This window comes from Aquila chrysaetos, chromosome 20 (assembly GCF_900496995.4).
Source record: "Aquila chrysaetos chrysaetos chromosome 20, bAquChr1.4, whole genome shotgun sequence".
Classification (NCBI taxonomy): domain Eukaryota; kingdom Metazoa; phylum Chordata; class Aves; order Accipitriformes; family Accipitridae; genus Aquila; species Aquila chrysaetos.
Genome location: NC_044023.1, coordinates 10,185,768 through 10,209,807, shown reverse-complemented (window position 1 = coordinate 10,209,807; position 24,040 = coordinate 10,185,768). Strand labels below are relative to the sequence as shown.

General features: G+C 35.3%; 1 protein-coding gene across 12 annotated transcripts in view; it reads left to right on the top strand.

Annotated features, from left to right (window-relative positions):
* ERC2 (ELKS/RAB6-interacting/CAST family member 2) overlaps nucleotides 1-24,040 on the top strand; it is a 534,400-nt gene that overhangs the window by 3,526 nt on the left and 506,834 nt on the right. For all 12 annotated transcript variants that reach the window (XR_003920743.2, XR_003920742.2, XR_003920751.2 and 9 more), the window contains one exon: nucleotides 15,584-16,386. Coding sequence is in view for 1 of the 12 variants with exons in the window: in XM_029996089.2 (XP_029851949.1) it covers nucleotides 15,730-16,386 (657 nt within the window). In the remaining 11 variants the exon portion in view is untranslated. The remainder of the gene's footprint in view (nucleotides 1-15,583; nucleotides 16,387-24,040) is intronic.

The following is a 24,040-nucleotide window of genomic DNA, read 5'->3' as shown; positions in this document are numbered from 1 at the left end:
GAACTGAGAGACTCCTTATTTGTTGTTTTTTGTAGTGCTAGTTCATTTTTACTATGTCTTCAAATAGACATTTCTTTTATCACCACTAAAATTTCAGATGCGAAGGGAAGGAGATAATGTAGTGAGTATGTAGACTGTCCTCTACGTCATTCTCTCAGAAATGCCATTTGTTTACTTGAGAGAGTAGATGGTAAAAATACTAACTCCAGAAAACAGTTGGAGTAAATCATTTTGAAAGGTAGTGCTGAGGGTTGAAAGGTTGTTTCTGTGTTGGAGAAAGTGTGTTTAGACAGGTTTGGAGGAGACTTGGCTACTGTTATCTTTTAAATAGCTCCTGTTTTAATCCTGCTGAGTTGGTGGGGCACCTAAGCTGATATTCCTGAATGTGGAAGATGATACTGTCTTATTTTCCTTCCCCACTCTAGCATTGAGATCACATGCTTTGACTTTCTAATTGTGTTGGTTTTTTTCTTCCTGTACCATGAAGATGAGTTTATGAATAAAAAGTGCCTTCTGCCTTGAACTAAAATGCATCCCTTTTTCCAGTTGGTAGAGGATTCAGTTACTGAAATGGTTTCCCTCCTTCCCAAGCATGAAGGCGAAAGCTGGCATGCAGAGGCATCTTTTGTTCTTTCCTACCCTACTGTGCAAAATGGAGTTCCTTGCCTTAGCAGTTGTGTCTCTGGTCAATGTCTCTTCCTGAACATTGACCTCCTTTCACCTTCTGTTCCTGTTTGAATGCCTCATTATACCTGTGATACTCTCTCTTGTGGTTAAGCTACATTTGGAGGAGACCCATCTCACAGTCTCATGTGTTCTATGGGTGGTTCTTCAACTCCCCTAACCTACTGGTGGTCAAATTCTGATGAATGGTAGTGTAAGATACCATTATGCCAGTTGCCTCTCCTGTTTCTTGCCTGCTCTGAAGACTGTAAAAAAAGTGGCAAGGGAAGGGGTGTCCCATATTCTTAGCAGCCAGATATCAAGTGAGCACATTCAGCCATCTTAGGATGTCAAATATACCTGATATTTAGAGACTTAGCTATTCAGCATGCATGTTTTTGAAAAGAATGCTCAAGGTGATCTTGCTTTAGAAAGATGATTCTTGCAGACCTTTGAAGGATGACTAACAGAAAAGAGTGGGTTCATACCTCCAAAAGGGTGAGGCAACCAGCCTGTGTATTACTTTCAAAGACAACATGTGTTCTCCCACCTGTATCTCTTACGGTGTTTATTATATTTTTATCCACTATGATGCATTTGTTATCTTCTCAGTTTAATTTAGTTTGTAAGATGCCTGGAATATATATATGGAGATGGTTAGTCAGATCCACCTAGGAAATACTACTGTGATACTGAATTTTTTTTTGTAAACTGACTGTTCTTGTATTTGTGAGATTATATTTGTGTTTTTCAGTTTTAGGATTGCTTTAAAATATTTTTATGATGTAATTTTTAGGTTTTGAGTGATCTTATATGTGCTGAGTGATCTTATATGTGCTTAGCAATGATGAGGTTGCCCTAACTTGTTTATTTTGCAACATTAATACTAGCTTGTATTTTCTACAAAGTCCTGGTAAAAGGGCAAGAGTTACTTTAAAGCAAAATGAGATTATAATTTCTTTTTGAGGATAATAGTTGATCAAGGGAAAGTTCAGAAACAAAATTCTCTAAGTGAACTGGATAGTGCCGCTTCTCCTGGGTGATACTTAGAAGAAAATGCAAAGGCAAATCAGCAGAAACATCAGTTAAATCTTTTCCTGGAGCACTTAATTTTTTAATTGGTCACTTTTTGGTCACATAATGCATTTTATAAAAAAACAATCTCTTTGAAATAAAGTGAGATGAGTTTATGATGATTTGTTACTGCTTATGTGTAAGGTGCAACAAAAATAATAAGTATTTCCCTGTTTCCTTGGAGAACAGTTGTGGTCTTTGTGGGGTCCAACAAAATTTATAAGCATAGATACCCAATGTTTATTTGTGTTAAAAAAGTAAATGTCTTTGAATTAACACTGGTAGTGTAGTATTTAAGTTGTGTTGTTGCTTTCTTGGCTATTGATCTCAGGGAGTTCTTATGATTCATTAAGTGATAGCTTTAGCAATGCCCAGCTTTGGAATATCTTAAATAGCCAGATTTTGTTTTGGAGTAGTTGTAACAGTTAGGAGCACCAACCTCAACTTCTTTCAGAAACTGTCAGGTGCTGAGCTCTGACGAAGGAGAGAACAGTAGCAAAGATGTTTTAGCACTTCTCTGGATAAGGCTCTGTTACTGTTGCACCATTTTTGTTCAGAGAAACCTGAAATTCCTTCATGATATTAGAAGTATACAGACAGTTTACATGTTCAGAAAGTTGTATCACTATGATCTTTAATTTGTAATGAGAATAATGAGGGAGAACTATAGGGTCAGAATTTCTGTTCTTTTAGATGGCAGATGGAATGTGTCTAAGAATTGGAGGTATACCTCAGTTTCAAGTTGTGATTGGATGTGTGGGAGCCTTTGTTTTGGATGTTTAGCAAAGTCTAAGCTTCTGGGTTTTTAAAGGGGATAGCAGCTTTCTAGTCTATCTTTTCTAGACTATCCTAGAAACTCACTCTTGCAGACTGGCATTCACTGGAAAGGCTTTGGACTAGTTAACACGTGGCTTCCTTAATGACCAATGTACTTTTTATTTGGTTAAAGTATCCCACTGTCAAGAAATACTGTCTTTTTTTTTTTAAGCGTCTCACTGCTTGTATGCTTATTAATCTATCCCTCTAACTGAAGTCACAGTGCAGATGTAAATCCAGCAGCTAAATTCTACAGAAATGGAAAATTCAGAGAGATTTATTTTAAATCACTTAAAAAAAAAAATATCTCAGATTGTGTGGGAAATGCCATGAAACAGTGAAAGGAGTAAAACGATCAGGGAAAGATAAATGGTATAGGTATGTGTAAAGATGATGCGCTGTAGTAACTGGGGTAACTGTGGAGTTGAGGTGGGAAGTCACTAAAGCAAGCAATGTCTATAATGATTGCCTAGCTGTATATAACGTGCAATTTATTTCAAAGGAAGTGAAAGAAATGTAACAAAAGTCTCTGCCAGTCCTGAATTTAGTCCAACAGATCACATGTTGCACAGAGCATTGGTAATGTGTGGGACAGTTTTCTTCCAAGTAAATAGCTCAGATCATTTACGATGAATGCTGATTTACTGGCTATCCATACTATTCTACTGACTGAGAGGCTAACAAAACACACTGGTGACTTCATTCCAATTCCTAATGGAGGCTTACTGTGTCTGTACTCGTGGCTACGCTACTTGGCATCCATTGGGGTTGTCTTATTGCAAAAATAACAAGTTGAATGGACTTGGAGACCACAATACTTGAGTTCTCAGGAATTGATTTCTTTGTCAAATATGAGTTGAATCCTGTTGGAGATTGTGCTGATGCTTCTTCAGTTTTCAGTATTGTTAACTAAGCACTTTTTATGGTTGGTAAAATTAATTTACAGGTAATCTGCTAAGATACATATCTCATTATGTCTGGGGTATGTGCAATGTCTGAATCTAATAACTTTATAAAACAGCATAGGCCTGTGTTATTTCTGTGACAGTGTGGACTTTGACTTAAACAGTTTTCTGTAGTGCATTCTTTTCCTCAAAATACATTGTTGCTGAAATATGGTTCTTACCACTTAAGTTCTTTGAACAATTCGGATTAGTGAACAAATATGACATCATGGAGCATAGTTCTTTTCTTTGACAGAAGTCAAGTAATAGTGCAAGAAATGAGTACTCCCACTTGCTTCTCTGGAAGACAGCTGTGTAAAGCATGCTTATTTTTGATGGCTAAGCATTGGCCATCATGATGTACCTTGGTTTTCATTTATATATCTTTCACAGACCTCATTTGAAATCTGCTCAGACAATTTGTTTTTCCTTAAGGAAAGCAGTTACAATAACATCTGTCATCAATGTCAAATGTTGATGTTGGATGCCTGTAAGGACTTATAAATTGCACTTGTGAATTGGCATGATTATGCTCAGCTAAGATAGGTTCAGTGTCAGCGCAAAGGTGGAAGACTGGGTTGTGCTATGAAGTTGTTAATAACCAAAAACCAAGTGGTTGGGGAACTCTTTTCAACATTTTATGTGAATAAATAAATTTTAAAAAAGGTAATTCCAGAAGTGCAGTGCCTTCTAATGATTCCATGGTGTTGATTCTGTGCTGAATTGAGAGGTAATCTACTCAATCACTTGTCACTTAGAGAGCTTGTAAGTTCCTTGGAGAACTTTTGATCTACTGTGGCTGAGGCACAGCCAGTTTTTTGGTTTTTTGGCATGATCCTAAAACATGTGCATACCCTTAAACCCTAGTGAAGAGAACAGAGGAGAGATGTTCTGCTTGTTTTGAATTCTGATGGCTTTGAAGCATGCTGAATGCACAAATGTATGCTTTTTGTTTTATAATTGAGTTTGTATATTACTATGTTTGAATCCAAGAAATGTAAAATGCACAGTGGATATTTAGGCTTGCTAAATTGTAAATATCCAAATATTTCAGTATTTTAAGAAAATGCTGGAAGTTACATAGGTAACTGATCCTATGATTATTCTGTTGCTTTCTTATGAGAATGGAAGCTTTGTAGCAAAAAAGAAAAATATAGCTTTATCCTGCAAATATATAAGCCTGTGTTTAATAACGTTTGTATGAGTAGCCTTAGTGAATTCAATTGAAAATACTCTGTTGTGTAGAAGTATTTCTGATTATTTCTAAGGTAGACTTTTAAATGCATCTGAAAATGACAAGTATTATTAATGTAAATGACAGAATATTCTTAAACATACTTAATGTGAAAATAGACAAATTTACAGGTCTAATTATAAATTCAGTCAATTTCCTTTTACATTATTTTCAGTTCTTAGGTTTTATTCCTAACAGAAATAACTGCAGTCTTTAATATGTGTTTAATGTATGTATGTGTTATCAGGTAAACAGCCTTATGTTTCAAAGACTGTTGGTATGAATGTTGACAATATAGATGTTTGCTGTTGCATGAACATGTATAATAAGTTTTTTCAGTATTCTACCTTTGTGGCCTTATTTGAAAAACATTGTTTATTTTGGCATTATCAAAATATGCCCGATGCATTGGAAGTGTGACTTTTCCTATTGTAGACATAATTTGTAAGGAAATATTTGTTTAATATCATAATGTCCTGGTTTCAACTGGGATAGAGTTCATTTTCTTTCTAGTAGCTGGTATAGTGTTATGTTTTGGATTTAGGATAGTAATGTTGATACACACTGATGTCTTTAGTTGTTGCTAAGTAGTGTTTATATACTAAGTCAAGGATTTTTCAGCTTCTCATGCCCAGCCAGCAAGAAGGCTGGAGGGGCACAAGAAGTTAGGAGGAGACACAGCCAGGACAGCTGACCCAAATTGGCCAAAGGGATATTCCTTGCCATGTGATGTCATGCCCAGTATATAAACTTTGGGGAGTGGGGCTGAGGCGTGCAAAGCACTGCCTTGGGAACTAACTCAGCATTGGTTGTCGAGTTCATGAGCAATTGCATTGTGCCTTGCTTGTTTTGTATATTCCAATTATTTTATTATTATTGTCATTATTATTATTACTCTCATTATTATTATTTTCTTCCTTTCTGTCCTATGAAACTGTCTTTGTCTCAACCTATGAGTTTTGCTTTTTATTTATTTATTTATTTTAATTCTCTCCCCCAGCCCGCTGGGGAGGGGGGCAGTGAGTGAGCGGCTGCGTGGTGCTCACTTGCCAGGTGGGGTTAAACCGTGACACAAGGGTTCAGTTTTTCTTGCTTACAAACAAGGCAGAAGAAATGTGGACTAGATGATAAATTAGCAATATGAAGTTGCATACGTGAATCAACCTACTTGCTTTACTTTTTATTGTGTACAGCTTGGATGCTCCATGAGCAAGGCAAATGAGATTGCAGCTAGAAAAAGAAGCTTGGCTATTTAAATTGTAATATAGATATATTATTTTTTACTTAAGTTTTGTTCTTTTTTTTTCCTTTACCCTACTGTTTTCTTTACCTTTTAAAAGTAATTATAAAAATGAAAATGCAAGCCGAATCATGTCCTCATTTGATTCTTTACATATGTTTATAATGAAATAAATGTGTAGTATTGCTCAACAACCTCCCCCCTCCCCTTTTTTAATATGTCTGGAACTGTTTCTTGTGTCCCTCTTGAAGTTACAGGTGCTCTGTAAAGAAGCTTTAAAAATTAGGCTTTTGTCATTATTAAGTATAAATAAGAAGTAATATTGCTTAAAAGGGGAAGACAAGTAGCATTTGTTGCCATTTTAGATTTAGAAATAATACAAAGAACAAGTCTGGCCTTCCAGTTTTTGCTAGAAAACTTTCAGGTTTTCTTAGATTGTGCTTATTTTTAAGCTCTAACTTCTCAATTGAAATAGAAAGGTAATTCAATCTATAACAAAGACAGTATTTCTGTAAACTGTTAAATAGTCATTCAAGTTAGGTAAATTTTGGCAAAAGAAAAGCAAAATTGTGCTACTCATTAGGCATAATTTTTAAGTAATCCTGAAGAATGGTGTATACTTTTACATTTTAATGTTTTTCCCTAAAGGAGACTATTTTAGTAAAAATTTAAGACATTAAATTTTTTATTGTTGTTTAGTTGTCTTTAAACTAAAAGTACTGTTTGTCTGGCTAACCAGGTGCCTTAGAATAATTCTCCACAAAAGACTGGAGTTAGTAAATGCAGGCTTACATTGACAAATGAGATTTTTGTGTTGAGAAAGAAATAAGAGGCAAGTGATTAACAATTGTAGGATGGAAGGCACAATGAATACAGACTAGGATACAGAATTTACCACACAAGACCTGCATACCTGCAAAGACTAAAGTGTTAATTCTTTCTCTGGAAAGACAAAAGCTTGTCAAGCCTTTAGAAACATCTGTGTATCCTGAGAAGGTCATTGTGGTACAGGGAAGTTGAGAAGACTAAAAAAAACCAAAAAGCTGCAGGCAGTGTTTTGGAATGTATGTGTTTCCATCCCGTATTACTTGTGATTCACACCACCCGCATCCCCCTTCCCCAACAAAAAAAAGGATATTAGTGTTAAAAGTTGCAGAGAGTGTAGCTGGGTAGCAAAACAATGACACAGTGAGCTCAGGACTGTGAAATTTGATCAAGTAAAACTGAGGTATTTTACTCTACATCTTTGAAACTCTTAGCATGATTAACACTGGTGCTAAATATTTTCAACAAAGGGTGATGCTAAACACCCCTGCTTCTGTTTATAGACCATTAAATCAGAATAAACTTGGATAGTGATATATAGTCTGCATTGGAAGATAATTTGTTGTGCAGGCTATACTTGGTGTGCTTGCCCAGAATTGCCAGATACACTGTCCTATAGCTTTTTATAAAGATATAGTGTGTTGTCTGGCAAAACCAATGAAAATTAGATGTGATGATTCTGCCATTGCTTGGCTATAGAAGCCTTTTTTTTTTTTTTTAATGATCTATCTTCGTGTCTTTAATGTTTGACACAACATAAGAGAAGTAAAACAAATCTTAAATTTCTCACTTCCATTAAGCATCTTAGAAAGCCCAGGGAGACCTTCTTTTGTTACATGCAGGAGTGCAGGAAAGAATTCTTTTAGTGGAAGTGTTAGAGATAAAATGTTAAGAATTAGTGTTTCAACAACAAAGAGAGACCAAACTTAAAAGTTACAAAGTAATGGAGGTGTCAGTTGGTGAAGTCTAAATATTACTTTTATTTAAAGCCCATTTCTAATTAATATTACACTTTAAAAGTGTTTTAAAACAATTACAATGTCTCTAACATGGTAATAAAGAGGAAAAGTAGTACATTGAAAAAATGTACCTCTACTGAATGCTAACATTCTTTTAAAACTGTAAAACTTGTATGAAAGAGAATTAAAATGGTATTGTTGACTCTTCACTTAAATATACTTGGGAGTCACGTAATTGACAATCCTGATAATTGTCAGAACTGCTTGTTTTTCAAGACTTTTAATACTGCATTTTGAGGAAATATTTCTATTGCTGGTGTTTTCTGATCTCATAAGTATTAATTGCTGTCACTGCACCTAACAACATTAGAATGCCTGACAACTTTATTTTCCAGGTATGTCACTAGATGCGTATTCAGCAGCCATTCCTGCTTTCTCCTTCATTTACTATTTCTTTTGTATGAAATAGAAATGAAAGGCAGGTGTGATGAACTATTCCTGTGAGGTGATAAATGCCAATTCTTTCATTTAGCATTGATGGGAGTTCAGGGACATCACCAACTTGCAAGATCAAAACAGACTTTGACTTTATACACAACTACATATCTACTATTTTTATAACTAACTACAAAAGAAAGTAGATAAATTAATGTTTATTGACAAGTAAAAAGAAATTTATTGTGCAGATTATAGTAAAACTTACATTTACTTTAGAAATGCAGATTCAGGACACTAAGGAACTTAAATGAAGATGATATTACTTTTAATGTTGTCATGTATATTTTATTTTTCAAACTTCTAAGGAACAGTAGTGTAGTAGGAAGAAATGAGTGACTTATGATTCAAAAATGGGGGGGGGGGAATAAGTAATTTGATCTAAGTTTTTGGTAAGTAGGAAAAAAGAATACTTTGCCCTTTTAATAAAAACAATGCAGGTCTTGTTCATATGGGGTTAGTACCAGCATTTTGTTCATTCTCTTTTTGTTACTTTATTAAAATAAGACATGCTGTGCTGCTCAGATTAATGAAGCAAGGAAGCATACTGTACAATAAATTTTGGCTCTCTGTATCTAGTTTGCATCAGCTTGCTGTTTTTGTGGTTTGTGTGTTTTTTTTTTTTTTTTCCCCCTAAATCAGCACAGATAATTACAAACATGCAAAGAAAAGAATATTTTCTTCTGTGAGGACATGTTGAGCCACTGTTAAAGCAGTCAAAAACCAAGGTAAAGCAAAAGAATGTGCCAGAAATATTTCTGGCTCTTGGTCACTACTTTAAATATGCATGCATCCCTGGGCTTCTGCATAGAGAGATAGTGTTTGTTGTGATAACGGTATTTAAATGTTTCCTTTATTTTGGTAAAATCCTTACTGTTTGCCAGGACATGTGTTTATAGAACAGAACTTTTTCTGTGAATCTCTTTCCTTTTGTAGTGTCTAAAAATACAGGGAAGATGAGTCCTGCTGGAGAATATAAGAGCATTATCCTCTACATCACCTCTTATTTCTTCTATTTTGTTGCTTTTGATTTATATCTGGGGTGCTGTATAGTACTAAATAGTTTTAGACAATTTGGAAGCCACAGTGTTTTAAAAATCAGATTGATAATTTCTGCGCTCAGCTGTCACTATATATTATTTGGGGAGGATAGCTGTAAGGAAGGGGTTCCCTTAAAGTTTTCAGTAATATTACAAATGTCTGAGCTCTTGGCTGAATGTTAATATTGGCAAGTAGTTGTGCAAAGCTATTAACTATTTGGCTAATATCCAAACTTCCTGCTGACTAGGTGATTCTGGCCAGAGGAGGAGACAAACTGTAAATCGGCCCTGAGCTTTCCAAGCATAATTGTCAGGATTCTATGCTGCCCCCCTTCTGTGTATCTCCATGTTCAAATACTGGTTATCAGTTGATGATAAGGAAACAGTAACGTTGATCCTTATGAAACTAGTAGAGTGCCCTGGTCTAAGCAAAAAAACCCAACCCAACCCAAAACCCCAAAAAACAACAAGCGCCCAAAAACAGGAGAAAGAAATCAAGTCTATCTTTCACTAAAAATGTTTAGCTGCTGTTAGTAATATGAAAAACAATTTCTGTATGGTTAAGATGATACTTTAGATTTAGTAGTCAATGCGCTTCCTGAGCATAGTCTGAATATTTGCTTATATTATGTTTTCTGTCATGGGAATATCTCATGAGGAAAGGTTTGCAACGTTTTGTTGTCTTTGGCCCCATATCTAGTTACTGAAATTTTTCTACACTTGGTATTTTCCACATAGTGTGATTTGATAACTTTTTTCCCCAATAAAGTTGTTAAATCTGCTGTGGAATTAGCTAAACTGCGTGCCATCTAGCATCTGATTGTTAATGAAACCCCTAATGTGAAACTGGTGAAAACTCTGTATGCACTGTGGCTACATGCAGAATTGGTAGCAGAGTTCAAACTGTTACCTGTTTTTAATGGTTTGGCATATCTGATCTGAGACTACTGGGCTGCTTAGGCCCAAACATTTTACAGGAGAGACATGGAATGTAACAACATATTATGATTTTTCTGCACTAAATGAAGGAGGAATTTAATCATTAATTTATTCAGACACCAAAGGCTTTTGTCTGGCAAGATCTAGTTTCCATTTTTTTCTGAACCATCATGATTCACAGAGCTCAGGAAACAGGCAAAATAGCCCCCAGTCTGTTTTAAGGTTAAACTACAGTGCCTCTACACAATTCTTTTGAACTTGTTATGAAAAGATTGAAAAACATGATACAGAAAATTCTCACTTGCTTTGAACTTGGTGACACTGATTTGTTTAAATAGCCTAACGAAATTAATTGGGGTTTTTTGGGCGGGGGGGGACAGTATGTAGCTGGTGAAAGCCAGAAATTATGGGGTTCTGCAAAGAATGTTTCAAGGCAACTGTGTAATTATGTAAAATGTAGAAGTAATGCATTTGGAAAGTAAATTGAGTGAGACAGACCTTTCATTAGCATCATATTAAAATCCTATATTTTAAGTGTGTATAAAAATAGTTAAAAGGCAAATAAAATGACCTATGATGGTGATGTCTGCAGAGCGCAGGTAGTGAGATGAAGCAGAAATGTGGAAAATAAGCTAAGCCTAAGTTAGAACAGTCACCAGGAAGTATTTTAGCATGAAATAGAGTATTTCTTATTTGCCGGGATTTTCAAGGCTGATGAGAATGTGGCAGGGGGGGTAGTGTCTAGTTACTGCCCCCCTCCCCCACCCTGCTGAAAATGCATGCTTAATTTTCTGGAGCCTTTTATGTAGTTTTGTTTGCAATGCAAACTATTAAGGTCACAATTGTAATGGTTAGCTTTTAAGTCATATGTTACGTACATCAGAATATTTTTTTTGAAGTAAGAAAATTATTGAGACAAGTAGATGAGTGTGTGGGTTTTTTTTTTTTTTCTAGTATTATTAAGCTGATTTGGATTTTAAAACTTAAAATAACTTTCTATAGGAAAATGCATGCAGTGGGTCTGCAGTGTGTCCCAGTCCAGACTGAATGAATCTGGGTGACTTTGTCTCAGAAGTTTTTAGGGGGATACAACCTTCATGAGTTGTATCAGAGCTCCTTTTTGCTTGCTGCTGCAACATCTACAGCTTCTGGGCTTCTATCAAGAGGGAGGGTTGGTCTTTTCAGTTGTGGGTATACTGATCTTGTCTATACAGCTCTCCCATACTCCCCATAATATATGAGATTCTTATGTTTCTTCTTGATTCCATTTATCTTTCTCTCCACCCCTTGCACCATGGTGCATAAAGGTTATGCTTTAGTTCAGCAAAACTATCCTTGAAATACTGGGTGAAAAATGGTTGCTTTAGAGTAATAATTCCCCCCCCCCCCCCCCCATTAAAATGGCAATATAAAAAAATCAATTTAGTTTTCAAGATAGAATCATCTATATCTCACCTGCCCACTCCAAGTTCAACTAGAACAGCCCTGTGTCAGCAGGTTCTATGGGAATATGAGAGAAGGGATCTCTTCTCTTTCTCTTTTTCTCCAGGCAGTAGATGATGATCTGTGTGGCAATTGTTGAGGCCCTGAGGCTGATATTACTACTTCATGCCTCCAATTCCTGATGTGTTGAGACACACAGTAAATCTTCCTGAAGCTAGGAAGGCTCTGTGTATAAGCAGTAAAGAGTCAAAAATTATGTAGGTGCCTTTCTTTCCTCTTCCATAAAGCAATGGTATATGGTTTCTACTGTGTCTGAGACTTTTCACAGCCATAAAGGAAGGCTCAAGGTTTATCCTTAAGATGTATACACTTCCAGAAAGCACACTTCCATGTGCTTTCCTTTTTCCAAGGTGTTGGCAAGAAAGCCAGTCTCTATAATTGAGGTTGTAGAAGGTAATGAATTGCAAATGAAAACAGAGATAAACTGTAAGAATTTCTTCGAATCAGGATTTTTGGCTTTTGGTCTGTCAGCTATCCTTAGTAGCCTGTGAAAGTAAGAAAACCAAGCATATTGTCAGTGTGCTTGCACTTTCTACATAGATGTCTCCATCTTGATTAGAATATTTATAGGGGGAAAATAATAATTAAATGCTGTGGAGGTAATAATGTTTCTTTGGTTGGTGGTGTTTTACTTCTCTTTTCCTGTTGTTTACAGAATTTTCACAGGCATATAAAAGTTAGTTTTAAATCAGTATGTGAACATTTATTAAAGAAGTCCAGAGAGGAGTTCGCCTCCCTTTGGATGAGGGATGATGATTCCCTTTTTCAGTAGGGCTCAATGGTAAGAACTGGAGTGCTAAGCATGATAAGCGTTCTCTGCTTTGAGATGGGAACTTCTCAATCTCACACAAGTAGAGAAAAGAAGACAGACCACAACTAATAAACTCTAAAAGGCAAAACAAGTACCTAAAAATACATATCAAAGACATAAACAAAAGGCTAAGTAGTATATTAAGTGGCTTGAAGAAGCATAAATTACTTATTTATCACTGTGGCAATGGAAAGGAAAAACAGTATTGATATGATGTAAGGGTATCCTATACCTATATGTTTGAGGATCAATAAATCTGCACCAAGACCCATCACCTGGTCATGGATCAGGTCTGCTGTATCTAAAAATATTTTATTGTATCCAGTTTAAATTGCTAGCATAAACGGTCAATGTCAATCTTAGATTTTTCACCAGGCCAGATTTTTTTTTTGGGGGGGGGGGGGGGGGGCGGGAAATTGTATCAGTCTAGAAGACAGTTGCTTCTGCTCAGGATCTTCCATGAGCCTGTGGAAGGAAAATCATCTTCAGTTCTGATCTCATGTGAGATCCTCTTTGAAGGAGCTACAGAACTTTTTCAGGAAACTAGAAGTATACAGGGATGGATTTCTCAGAGTGCATTATGAGTGGTGTTTGGCCAGAGGATGGCTGGCACTTGAGAATTGGGATAAGCAATTGCACTGTCCCCAGTCACCATGAGCTATGGTTTTTATTGATCAATGCATTGAAGTTGAGATGACAGAAAAGCTGCACCAGTTTTTTGTGGAACAAGCTGTGGGTCATCTCTTGAAGAATGGATGACAACTGAAAAGGGGGACAGATTTGGATACTAATGATGAAATGTCAAAATTTGAAAATGCAAATCAGCAAGTTACATCTGGTTCCTTTAAATCTGTGCGCCTTGGGCCTGAACTCTGGAAGCTTTAATAGTTTTTCATGGCTCAAGAAGTTGGATCAGGCTTTTGCCTCTGGAATTAAAAATATTCATGTTATTTTGAGTTATGTGATCCTGAAGTAGAAAAGAATTGCTAGAATGTAATTTTTTATCTATGTCTTCCTAAATAGTTAAAAACTAAATTTTCTCATTGAAGTGGGCACCCTTGCTTCACTTTATGCATAGCCGAATTGTTTGTACATGGCAAAAAGTGGTAATGTTTTATGACAGAATTACTGGTCTTGTTAATATAGTTTGTATGGAACAATGTTACGTTAGCTTGTTTGATCCATTTTGCCAAGGGCAATGTTTGCATTGAAATGAATTACTTTTAACAGAGCAGCCTGGGTGCAGTACAAAGACTTCAGTGTTTTCAAATTATCAGTGTTGAATAAATACCACACTCATATATTTTTGCCCAGCACCCATAGTGGCATTATCATCAACATTTCGGTGTAGTGTAGTGCTGTGCCTTCCACTTCTGATTCTTGTGATTCTTGACACAAGAATCTTGTGACCTCTTGGGGAAGAGGTGAAAATTAACAAGAATGGTCACTGTTGTACAATAGTAGTTGAAACATCTCAGCTAATCCACATGCATACTGTGGTAATTCAAATGAAACAAAAATGCTTTAGATTATGTTGGCTGTTTAAACTTGATGAAAACATAGCATATACCAAGCAATTCTTAGAGTTTATATAAGCCATGTGGTATATGATTGTGTGGGATGAGGGGTCAGTGGAGAATTCAGTATGCTCCTTGTTTACTGACATAATTGGTATCCATGATGTTTTATGCTAATATTACTGGTGAGGATTTAATATACTAGAGCTTATTAATAAATATGACATCAAATCATCCTTCTGCTTGCCCCTGCGTCAACACTTTTTCACAGCAAATGTAGAACAGATGTTTTAAAACACCTGGAAATAATCTATCTATAGATACTGAGGATGACTTTGAGGGTATGGTTAAAGATTACTGGATTTGACTGAATCCAACTTTTGTTCTTCCTCTAGTTACCTTTGAAATAAATGGTACTAGATCTGGTTAATGACCTCCAATTTAATTAATATCACAAATGTATTGAAACAGATTTGTTTAAAAAAACAAACAAACAAAAACAAACAAAAAAACCAGTGGGCCTACCTAATCCTGAAGTCCTACTGTATGTTTCTGTTTATGCGATGTACAGGTAAACTTACTTGAAACTTGGTAAATGTATGATGATGGTACTGAATTTGAAAACAGACCATTGGTCCACATCTGTCTGTTGTTTGGTTAAATAAATTACAAGGATAGTTCTATCAAAGTAATGGTATGATATCCATAGGGAAAATAAGAAAAAAAAAAAAAAAAAAGTATTTCCCAAGCACTCCTTTTCTAAATGAAAACCTAGGTTATTGTCATGCAACCTTTTCCTGACAAGCTCATTAACAACAATTAATAGCAAGCTAGTACTTCATTGAACATATAATACTGTGTTGTAATACATTATAATTGTTTAGAAGGAAATATTCACTCATATTAGCTTAGTCTTATTATTTTTCTTACTAAAATATGGTTTTACTGGTTACCGCCAAACTATTAGAAACACTGTTTCCTTCATCTTTTTTCCTATCCAAAAACCTCTTTGTCAGCTTAAACAAAAATTAAAACCCCTGCTTATTTCCTTGTTCTGTCTTAATTAATCTAATATTATTAGAGAATATACAGAACTGCTGAATTGCTACTTTTATACTGTCTTTTGAAAATGTAATATCTTAGTTTGGGAAGTTCTTAATGTCAACAACAGCTATTTTTTTTTCCTTTATATAGTTCCACATTGTCAAACATTTAAGGCCATTAACATATCAGCTAAGATGGTTTTGGGCCCATGTTGTTTATTGCAACATAAAGCTTGTTAGACTAAGTCAAAATGTCAAGATATTTTCTAGTAAGAAAAAGAGCAGTTTTTTTTCCTGAATGAAATTAGTTTGAAAATCCATTTTTAACTAGTCATCCTAAACACAAAATGTGTAGTCAATTTTGTTCTTGAAGTAATTGCCCTAGGATGTGGGTTACTTTATTTTCTGATATATGCTGATTACTTGTAAACTTATTTTCCAATATGAAAATTTAATTAATTTTATAATATATTTTTTCAGGTCTCTGACTTTGGAGAAACAATAGATTTTTGCCTACTGGAAGAATGCAGTGAAACTGCCAATATTTCTAGCTGGAATTATAAATTTAATATTCAACTTCAGTGTTACTGATTTCTTACTAAATAGTACCTCAAAGTAGAAGAAAAATGTATGGAAGTGCAAGAACAATCAGCAACTTAGAAGGAAGTCCCTCCAGGTCTCCTCGATTGCCAAGATCTCCTCGCCTGGGCCATAGGCGAACAAATAGCGGAGGAGGAGGAGGAACAGGTAAGACGCTATCAATGGAGAATATCCAGTCCCTTAATGCAGCCTATGCAACATCTGGACCAATGTATCTGAGTGACCATGAAGGTGTAGCTTCTACTACTTTCCCAAAGGGCACAATGACTCTTGGAAGGGCTACAAATCGAGCTGTGTATGGTGGTCGAGTCACAGCTATGGGGAGCAGTCCTAATATTGCCTCGGCTGGACTTTCGCACACAGATGTCCTTTCTTATACTGATCAGCATGGAGGTCTGACCACATCTTCACACCATCACCACCATCAGGTTCCTTCTATGCTGAGACAAGTTAGAGATAGTACCATGTTAGACCTGCAGGCTCAGCTTAAGGAACTACAGAGGGAGAATGATCTTCTCAGAAAAGAACTAGACATTAAGGACAGCAAACTGGGATCCTCCATGAACAGCATCAAAACTTTCTGGAGTCCTGAGCTAAAGAAAGAAAGAGTATTGAGGAAAGAAGAAGCAGCCAGAATGTCAGTTCTTAAAGAACAAATGAGAGTTTCCCATGAAGAAAATCAGGTAAGTAATTCTGAAAGCTCCTTTCTGTTGATTTACAGCTAAGTACCTGATGTTTTGCTTATGGTACTGTATCCTATGCTGGAATAAGTTTAACATTTACAACAAGAATTGTATGTCTTGATCTATCTGCCTTTGCTAAACAGTAGGAAAGCACATTAATATGAATGTGAATGCAGGTTATAATTTCCTTCATGCAGCATTCTTTCACACTATAGCTGAAAAGAATGATTGTTTGTCACTACCCTTTTTCTTATTTTTGAGGCTTTCTCTAGTGCTTTTTTGCAGCAACAGTCTAAATATATTTAACCTTTTCTGAAGAGGTAAATAAGCCATCTCTGCAAAAGTATAAACAAACGTCTAGAGGCATATTTTGTATGAGCTGTATAGGGATTTAGCTGCCCAGTTTTTTTAAAGTTAAAAGAAGATGTGATATTAAATCCACACTTGCAACCTTCTGTAATTCTGTGTTACAGCATGAAGTTGAAGTTGTCTCTGAAACATTGCTGAAAACACCTGTGAGTTAGAAAAAGAGCATCTTGCAAATATGTATTTTAAATACAAATACTTCTATTCACAACATAACATTCTTTTCCCAAAGTTATAAAAAGATTGAAGTATTTTAATCTGGATGAATAAAGCTATAAGGTCAAGCTTTGAGACTCTGCTGTTTTACAAAGCTATACTGAACAGCAGCACAGAATAGATCAAAAAAATTCTCATATTGCTGTTTCCACACACTTTTTGGCTGCTGGTCTTATTTTAAAGCTGCTCCTTTTTAGACCATCTGTTAAGTTCCCCCAGACAAAAACACAATCCTGTGTTTCTCTCACTTCTAGATTCCCAATCTAAACTTCTTTGCTGGCAGGCAGCAATAACTTAAATTTTTAATTTACTTCCAAGTTTTTGATCATCGGTGCTTCTCACCAAACTTTCCACCTCTTACACATGTTGTGAACCTAAATGTCCATGGAACTAATAAGCCTTATACCAGTTGCTTCAGTGTGAAACTGGGTCTTGATGAGGAATTCAGTACAGTGAATTTATTATTTTCTTGTATAACTTGTATATCCAGACTGACAGTAATAGTTACTGAATATTTATTTATCGTAGGTGCACTAGGATGCTGCTAGAACCAATTATTATCAAAAACATATTTGGTGGAGGTTCTGCTATTCAAAAGCTTTAATGGTTAAACTTTCTAATCATGATCGTTGGTGTCACCTTAGCAGTAGGAGGAATATTCTAATACACTCTGTTTTGATAGCCTTTCTTATGGAAATGTCACATTAATATCTTGTATTAGCATTTGGCATCTAAATCTGGTGTTTAGAGACTTTGTCACCTGCCAAAGTGGTTACGTGGGTTTTTTTGGTGGTTTTTCTTTTTTTTTTTTTTTTTTTTCCTAAAAGCTATTTCATCTTGAGGGGAAAGTAAATTAGTAAATCTGTTTTGAGTCCTCCTATTCATTCACTTCATGGAAGATTACATCTTTTTAACAAGTGCTCTTATTTTCTTGTAAGGGTGAACCTAACAAAAGACAAAAAGAATGTATTTTACCCTATCTGTATATTTAACATGAAGCCTTACTTTATAATAAAATAACATAAACGCTGGGTAGCCCAGTATTCTATTGCTAACAATGTCCAAAAGTTCATAGAATAGACCTAGTATACAGTGATACTTCCACTGAGTACTTTGTATGATCTAGCTACAGTTTCTGTGTGTTTAACTCTCAGTGGACTCTTCCTTGAATTAAGCCAGTTGCTTTTGGACCTATGTAGAATTCTGGTGTCCACAACCTCTTATGACAGTGAATCCCACAGCTTAACATGTGATGTGAAGAACCACTGCTTTTCATTTGTTTACTGCACTAGACTTTGGCTGCTTTTGCTAGAATTTCCTGTTCTTTGTACTGGAAGAAACATTAAATAGTTGGTGTCCAGTGCCAGTCTCAGTGCCACCTACGATTTTATAGGTCACCATCAAATCCCTCCCTCAACTCTTTTCCAGACAGGAGAATCTCACCATGTGTTCCTTTCATGAAACTGGGACATTTCTTTGATTCTCCTCTGAATCTTTTTCAGAGCTATTACTTTTTTTTTTTTGAGTTGAGGAGACCAAAATGGCTCATGTTTTTCATAATACAGGTGTAAAATGGGCTATGCATTGATGTTACAGTATTTACCCTTTTATTCTGTATGTTTCTCCCAACAACTCCCAACATTCAATTTGTTTGTTCTTTCTAGCTTTGGATGACTACTTTTTTTTATTATTGCTAGTGAGTACTGAGCTAATATTTTAATGAAAATATTTATCACAGCTGAAGAATCTCACTAGTGGTTTTAATCAGTTTAGATCCCAGCTTGTTATGCATGAAGGTAGGATTATTTTCACTTGTGTATAACTTCACATGCATCTCCCTGAATTTCATCTGCCAGCCCTTGCCTGGTTGCTTAGTCTTATAAAAATCCTTCTTTGCATTTGGCTTTTGTCTTTAATGCTCTGAATAACCTGATATCATGAGGAAAACTAGTCATCTTGCTGTTCACCCTGTTCTCTGGGTTGCTTAGGATATGTCACACAGCACAAAGCCCAGGCACAGGTTCCAGCAAAACTCCACAGGGACCTTCTCTTGGTCTTATACTTGACCATGTGTTTCTGCTATTTCCTCTCTTGTAATCAAATATTTATGTATGAAAGGACCATCCCTCTTATCTAATTGCTGCTTAGTTTTCTTGCAAGCATTTGGAGAGGAGCCTTTCTGAAGGAATGGCTTTGGAAGTCCAAGCTGGCTGTGTCAGCTAGTTTGTCAGTCTTACTTATCCACATAGTAATTGATTCCTTCAAACAACTAATTTAAATTAAAATTATCAAAAAGCTGTAATTTTAAAGACAAAAGTGATGCAATCTATCACATCTGTACTAAAAAGTGATAGATCTATCCTTGCATGTCTGAGGGTTACTGGCTTATGAAACTTCCTTTTTTAAAAACAGGTGTTTCATTCTGAAGCACTAAAAACTGTTTTCACATTGGCTGTGCATGATGAAATGGACCCTGAACGGGGCCATTAGTCTCACAGCCAGCTTTGGGAACTCCCAGGAGGCTGGAGAAGGGCAAATCTAGCTGCCTGCCAAAAAAAAAAAGGGGGGGTTGGGGTGGGGGAAGAGAGAAATGAGTGAATTATAACCTTGATATTTTTATTGTGGTTTCTGGAAAAATATTGTAAGAACAATAGAAGAAAATTATTTGTAAACTGTATTATTTGTATTTAAAAATATTAACTATTTCTGAAATACAAGGAATATGAGGGAAAATATAAAAAAAGGACTAACACTCAAGATTTGGATTTGTCAAACAAGTCTAATTTTCTTGGATGACAGGAAAACAGGCTTTATGCATAAGGGAAAACCAGCAGTAACATTGAAATAAGGAAAACTTTTTACATTGTCTCAGATTTTCATTAGCAAGCTGGTGGGAAGCATATGAGATGAAATTGCTATTATGTGGATGCCTATCTGATTGGAAGGCTGTGTCAAAGTGTAATTATCAACGATTCATGGTGAAATTGGAAAGATGTCTAGTAGGATCTAGTAAGGATCTGTCATGTGTTTGAGGGTTTCATCAGTGTTCTGAATGATGGATATATATTATGCACCCAGATAATGTCAAGCTGGGCAGGGTTAAAACCATGCTGGAAAATAGGATTATAAATGAAAACAAATTCAGCAAATTTAAGAAATAATCTGAAAAAATAGGATGTGTTTCAACAGAAAATTGATAAAAATTAAACCTTTTGGAAGGAAAAAGAGACCCATGAAGTTTATGGACAGTAACTTAGACATTTCTGATTTTTTGAAGATTATTTTACTTTTGAAAATGTATGCTTTGAGCACCTGTTCTTCGATATTACAACCCAAAGTTACTTTTCTTGTCTTTCTATTCTTCATATTCTTTGTGACATTTTCTCACAGCATAATTAGTATTATTTTTTACATGGATTGATTATATACATGGGGCAGGAAGTACTCTAAATGTTTTTAACTATTTAAAGTGATTCTTCATCTTGGAATCATCCATTTGCAATGTCTCAGTCGGAGATTTTGCTTTTTTTATTTTCCAGGTAGACAGTTATTGTCTCTAACTCTTTATTATATAATACATTCAAGCAAGATTAATGTAGAAGGTTTCAATGGAGAGCAGAAGGCTATGAGGTGGAAAGAACTGGGAGGACACAAGAAATTATTCAGCAGTATTCATTCCCAGGATTGTTGCCTGTCTGTCAAAAATAGAGGGAGAACTAGCTTATCCATTTTGATCAGCTGGTTCAAAGACAACATTAATGTTTATCAGTTAACATGCTTTTATGACATTGCAATAACTGAATTAGATTCTGTGACATTTTTTAAATAAACTGTAAACTCAGTTGCACAAAATAATGCCCCTCTTCCCTACTTATAAATGCCATTATTGAATACTACATAATTAATACAAAATGAACCACCGTATGCAATGAACGGTGGTGCTTTTTCATTCATGATATGGTTATATGTGGTTGTTGGAAATAAATGGTGAGCTTGATCCTTTTTTTTTTTTTCTTACAGAAAACCAGGTAATTTTAATTTGCTTAATGTGTTCTTTGAAAACATATTATAAATTTTGATCTTCTTTTGAAGTTTAGTTCCTGTCCTGATACTACAGGAGTTTGCTTCTGATTAATGAGATGAAGAGAAAGGATTAAAAAGGTAGTGAACAGTTCCTCTGAAAGGCTTATACTTTTGAATACAGAATTGTTCCTTGAAATAATTTTTATACATCTATGGCAATATGAATAACTCATAGATGCTGCAATTAACAGAATAGAGCTGATAAAATAATCAGTAGATAAGGGGATGTGTATTCATGAATATAGAACTGTAAGTAGCTACTCAATGTTACTTCACATGCTCTTCATTTTTACTTTGTTTCATGACAAATATCGAAGTAGAACAATAAAAGAAAACGCACTAAGTAGTATTCTGAAATTGTTTCCCTTCTTGGTATTAATTAAACAATATTCCTAGTAAAACCCTGATCAGGCTAATGTATATGTTCTTAAAAAAATGAAATAAAAAAAACCCCAAACCAAATGTACCACATAGTTATTTTGCTTTCTGATGCATTGCAAATCATACGAAGTACAGTCTTTTAGTCATCTTTCTGCCTTGTAAAAGAAAAGTCAGGAAGCAAGGGCTATAATTTAATTTGCTGTAACTTTGCTAGCTTCTCTGGGAACTAGTCAGTGGAGTTAAAATTAAAAATTATATATTATTTATATATATTTGTAAAACTCTATATAGTTGGAAAATATTATGTATTACTATAGTAATATATTTTTAAATTATAATAATATATGTTTAAAGAAGCTCACCACTTCTTAACTTTACCCATGGCTGGGTATCATGGTTTCCATGGCTGGGATCAACTCTGCCTGCTTCCAAACTGCACAGTTCATTGCATAGACCGTGCTGGCATTCTCTAAATGCAAGTCAAAGGAAGTTGAAGATCTGTTATCTCTTCACTCTGTCCACTTCTGAGACTGTTTTTCATCTTTTTTTGAGTTACTTTGTTTATGCCCATTGAAATTCTGGAGGTTTGGCCCTAGTGGGATATGCAGGGAGTAGCCAGCAATCGGGTCTTTGATTTGAGTTCCCAGGTAGATATTTTCTTCCTTAATATGCATCAAAGTATACACTTGATTACTGGTTGGAAAGGTTCCTAAATACCAGAGCTTGTCAGAGGAGCTTTTGGGGGTCAGCCTGTCTCATTGTCTCTGTGTAAATGTGTGCAACACCATGAATTTTGAAGCTTATTGTGAATATTTGTGAAGTGCAAGGTTACACCCAAAAGGTAAAGATAGTAACCTGAGGAATGGAAATGTTCATGTTTTACTATGCTTCCTGAGGTATGTTATCACATAAACAAATTTAATAAGAAAAACAACAACAAAAATTACCTGATTCTTTTTTTACTAAATATGTCTCTCTGAAGAAAAAGTAATAAATTTAAATATTTTTAATTCAGATTTGTAATATAGTATTTACAACCAATGAAAGTCTCTTTTAAGGTATTTAAGCACATTCATTGACCTTATTTTCTGTTTTTCATTGTACTGTTGTTTCCTGCTTTCTTCAACTTTTTTTAATACTTCTGTCTTAAGAGCTGCATGCATACTTGATTTTAACTTTATTTTGCATGTTTTCACTGTTTTCATTTAAATTCATGTACATTGATGGCAATTTAGGTAAGTGCAAAATATTTCTTTAGTTCTTTTTAAATGAGACAAAGTGCTTAAAAATTTAAATGTGTGGCATAGATTAAAGATTCATTATAGAGCAAAACTTCATTATCTGAAGATGAAAGTATAATGAAACAAAGTTCATCAGAGATAATACATCAAACATTATCCTTGGTGAATTTCTTTTCCACTGATTGTGATGGAGCCTGCAGTTAATGGAGTGGTTTGTTTTTTGGGGAAAAAAAAAAAAAAATTATTTCACTGTTAGTTTCTGAAAACTGGTTTCCTTACTGCCTCTAAACCTTGAGGCCTCACAGTTAAACTGAAAAAAAGGTGGAAATGACTCTTCAGAATTTTCCATCATCTGAAGTGGGGGAGAGAAAGGGGAGGAAGTACTGAAAAAAGAGTCATTCCTTTCTCATTATACTTTTTTAGTCTTTACTGTTTCAGACATTATACCTCATTTTGGTCCTTTCATCTTGAATTTTCTGAGAGTTGTCCCCAATTTACCTACCAAGCAGTCAATAATGCCATATTCTGTTAGCCTGCAACAGGGAACTTCATCCTCTAGGCTATTTCTGAAAAACACAACCCTTTTGGCTGTGCTGAGAAGCATTATTTTTATTTATTTTATATTTGTATATAATTTAAAGATAAACTTGCATGACACTTCCTAACCTTTCTCTTTTCTGTCATGTTTCTGAGTTCATAAGCTGCATTTCAGATTATTGTGTCAGGGTGAGGGCTATGTTATGGTCACTTAACCTGTTGGTCATGGATTCAATTTTCTTCTGAATTTTTGCATGTCTGGGAGTTATGGTTTGTTAATGTCACGCAGGGTCAGATTCTGACTTTTCCTGTCGTTTGCTCTGTTCAAGGTGTCTAGCATTCCTGACTATAGAACTGCGTATTTCCCTGGTGCCAGAGTCAGTTGTAAAAGCTGTCAGTTGCAAGATATGATTTGTTACTTGAATTTATTGCTAGAATATCTGTCAGTTGAGTTAACAACGAAGCTAGCATTCAGGAGCCCTTGGTATATTTTATAGAGGATAACTTTGGTTCAAGTTGGATTGCCTGTAGCAGGAGCAAATAACTCTTCTGAATTTAGTAACTTTAGAATATTTGGCCTCTGGGATGGGGAAATCGTATTTACTTTTTGAATTTACTTAAGCATCTGCCACAATATAGTTATTGCTCTTACTCTTGGTGTTTGAAGATGATACACAAAGCTGACAAAACACATGTGAAAAAAAGGCAGTAGATTTCATGTGAAGTGCTCTTTGAACCCTGGAGGGAAAGGAATAAATGATGTTTTTGCTAACAGGAAAATCCTGAGGCAAATGAATGTAAATATTTCAGCGTTAGAGACTCAGAGAACA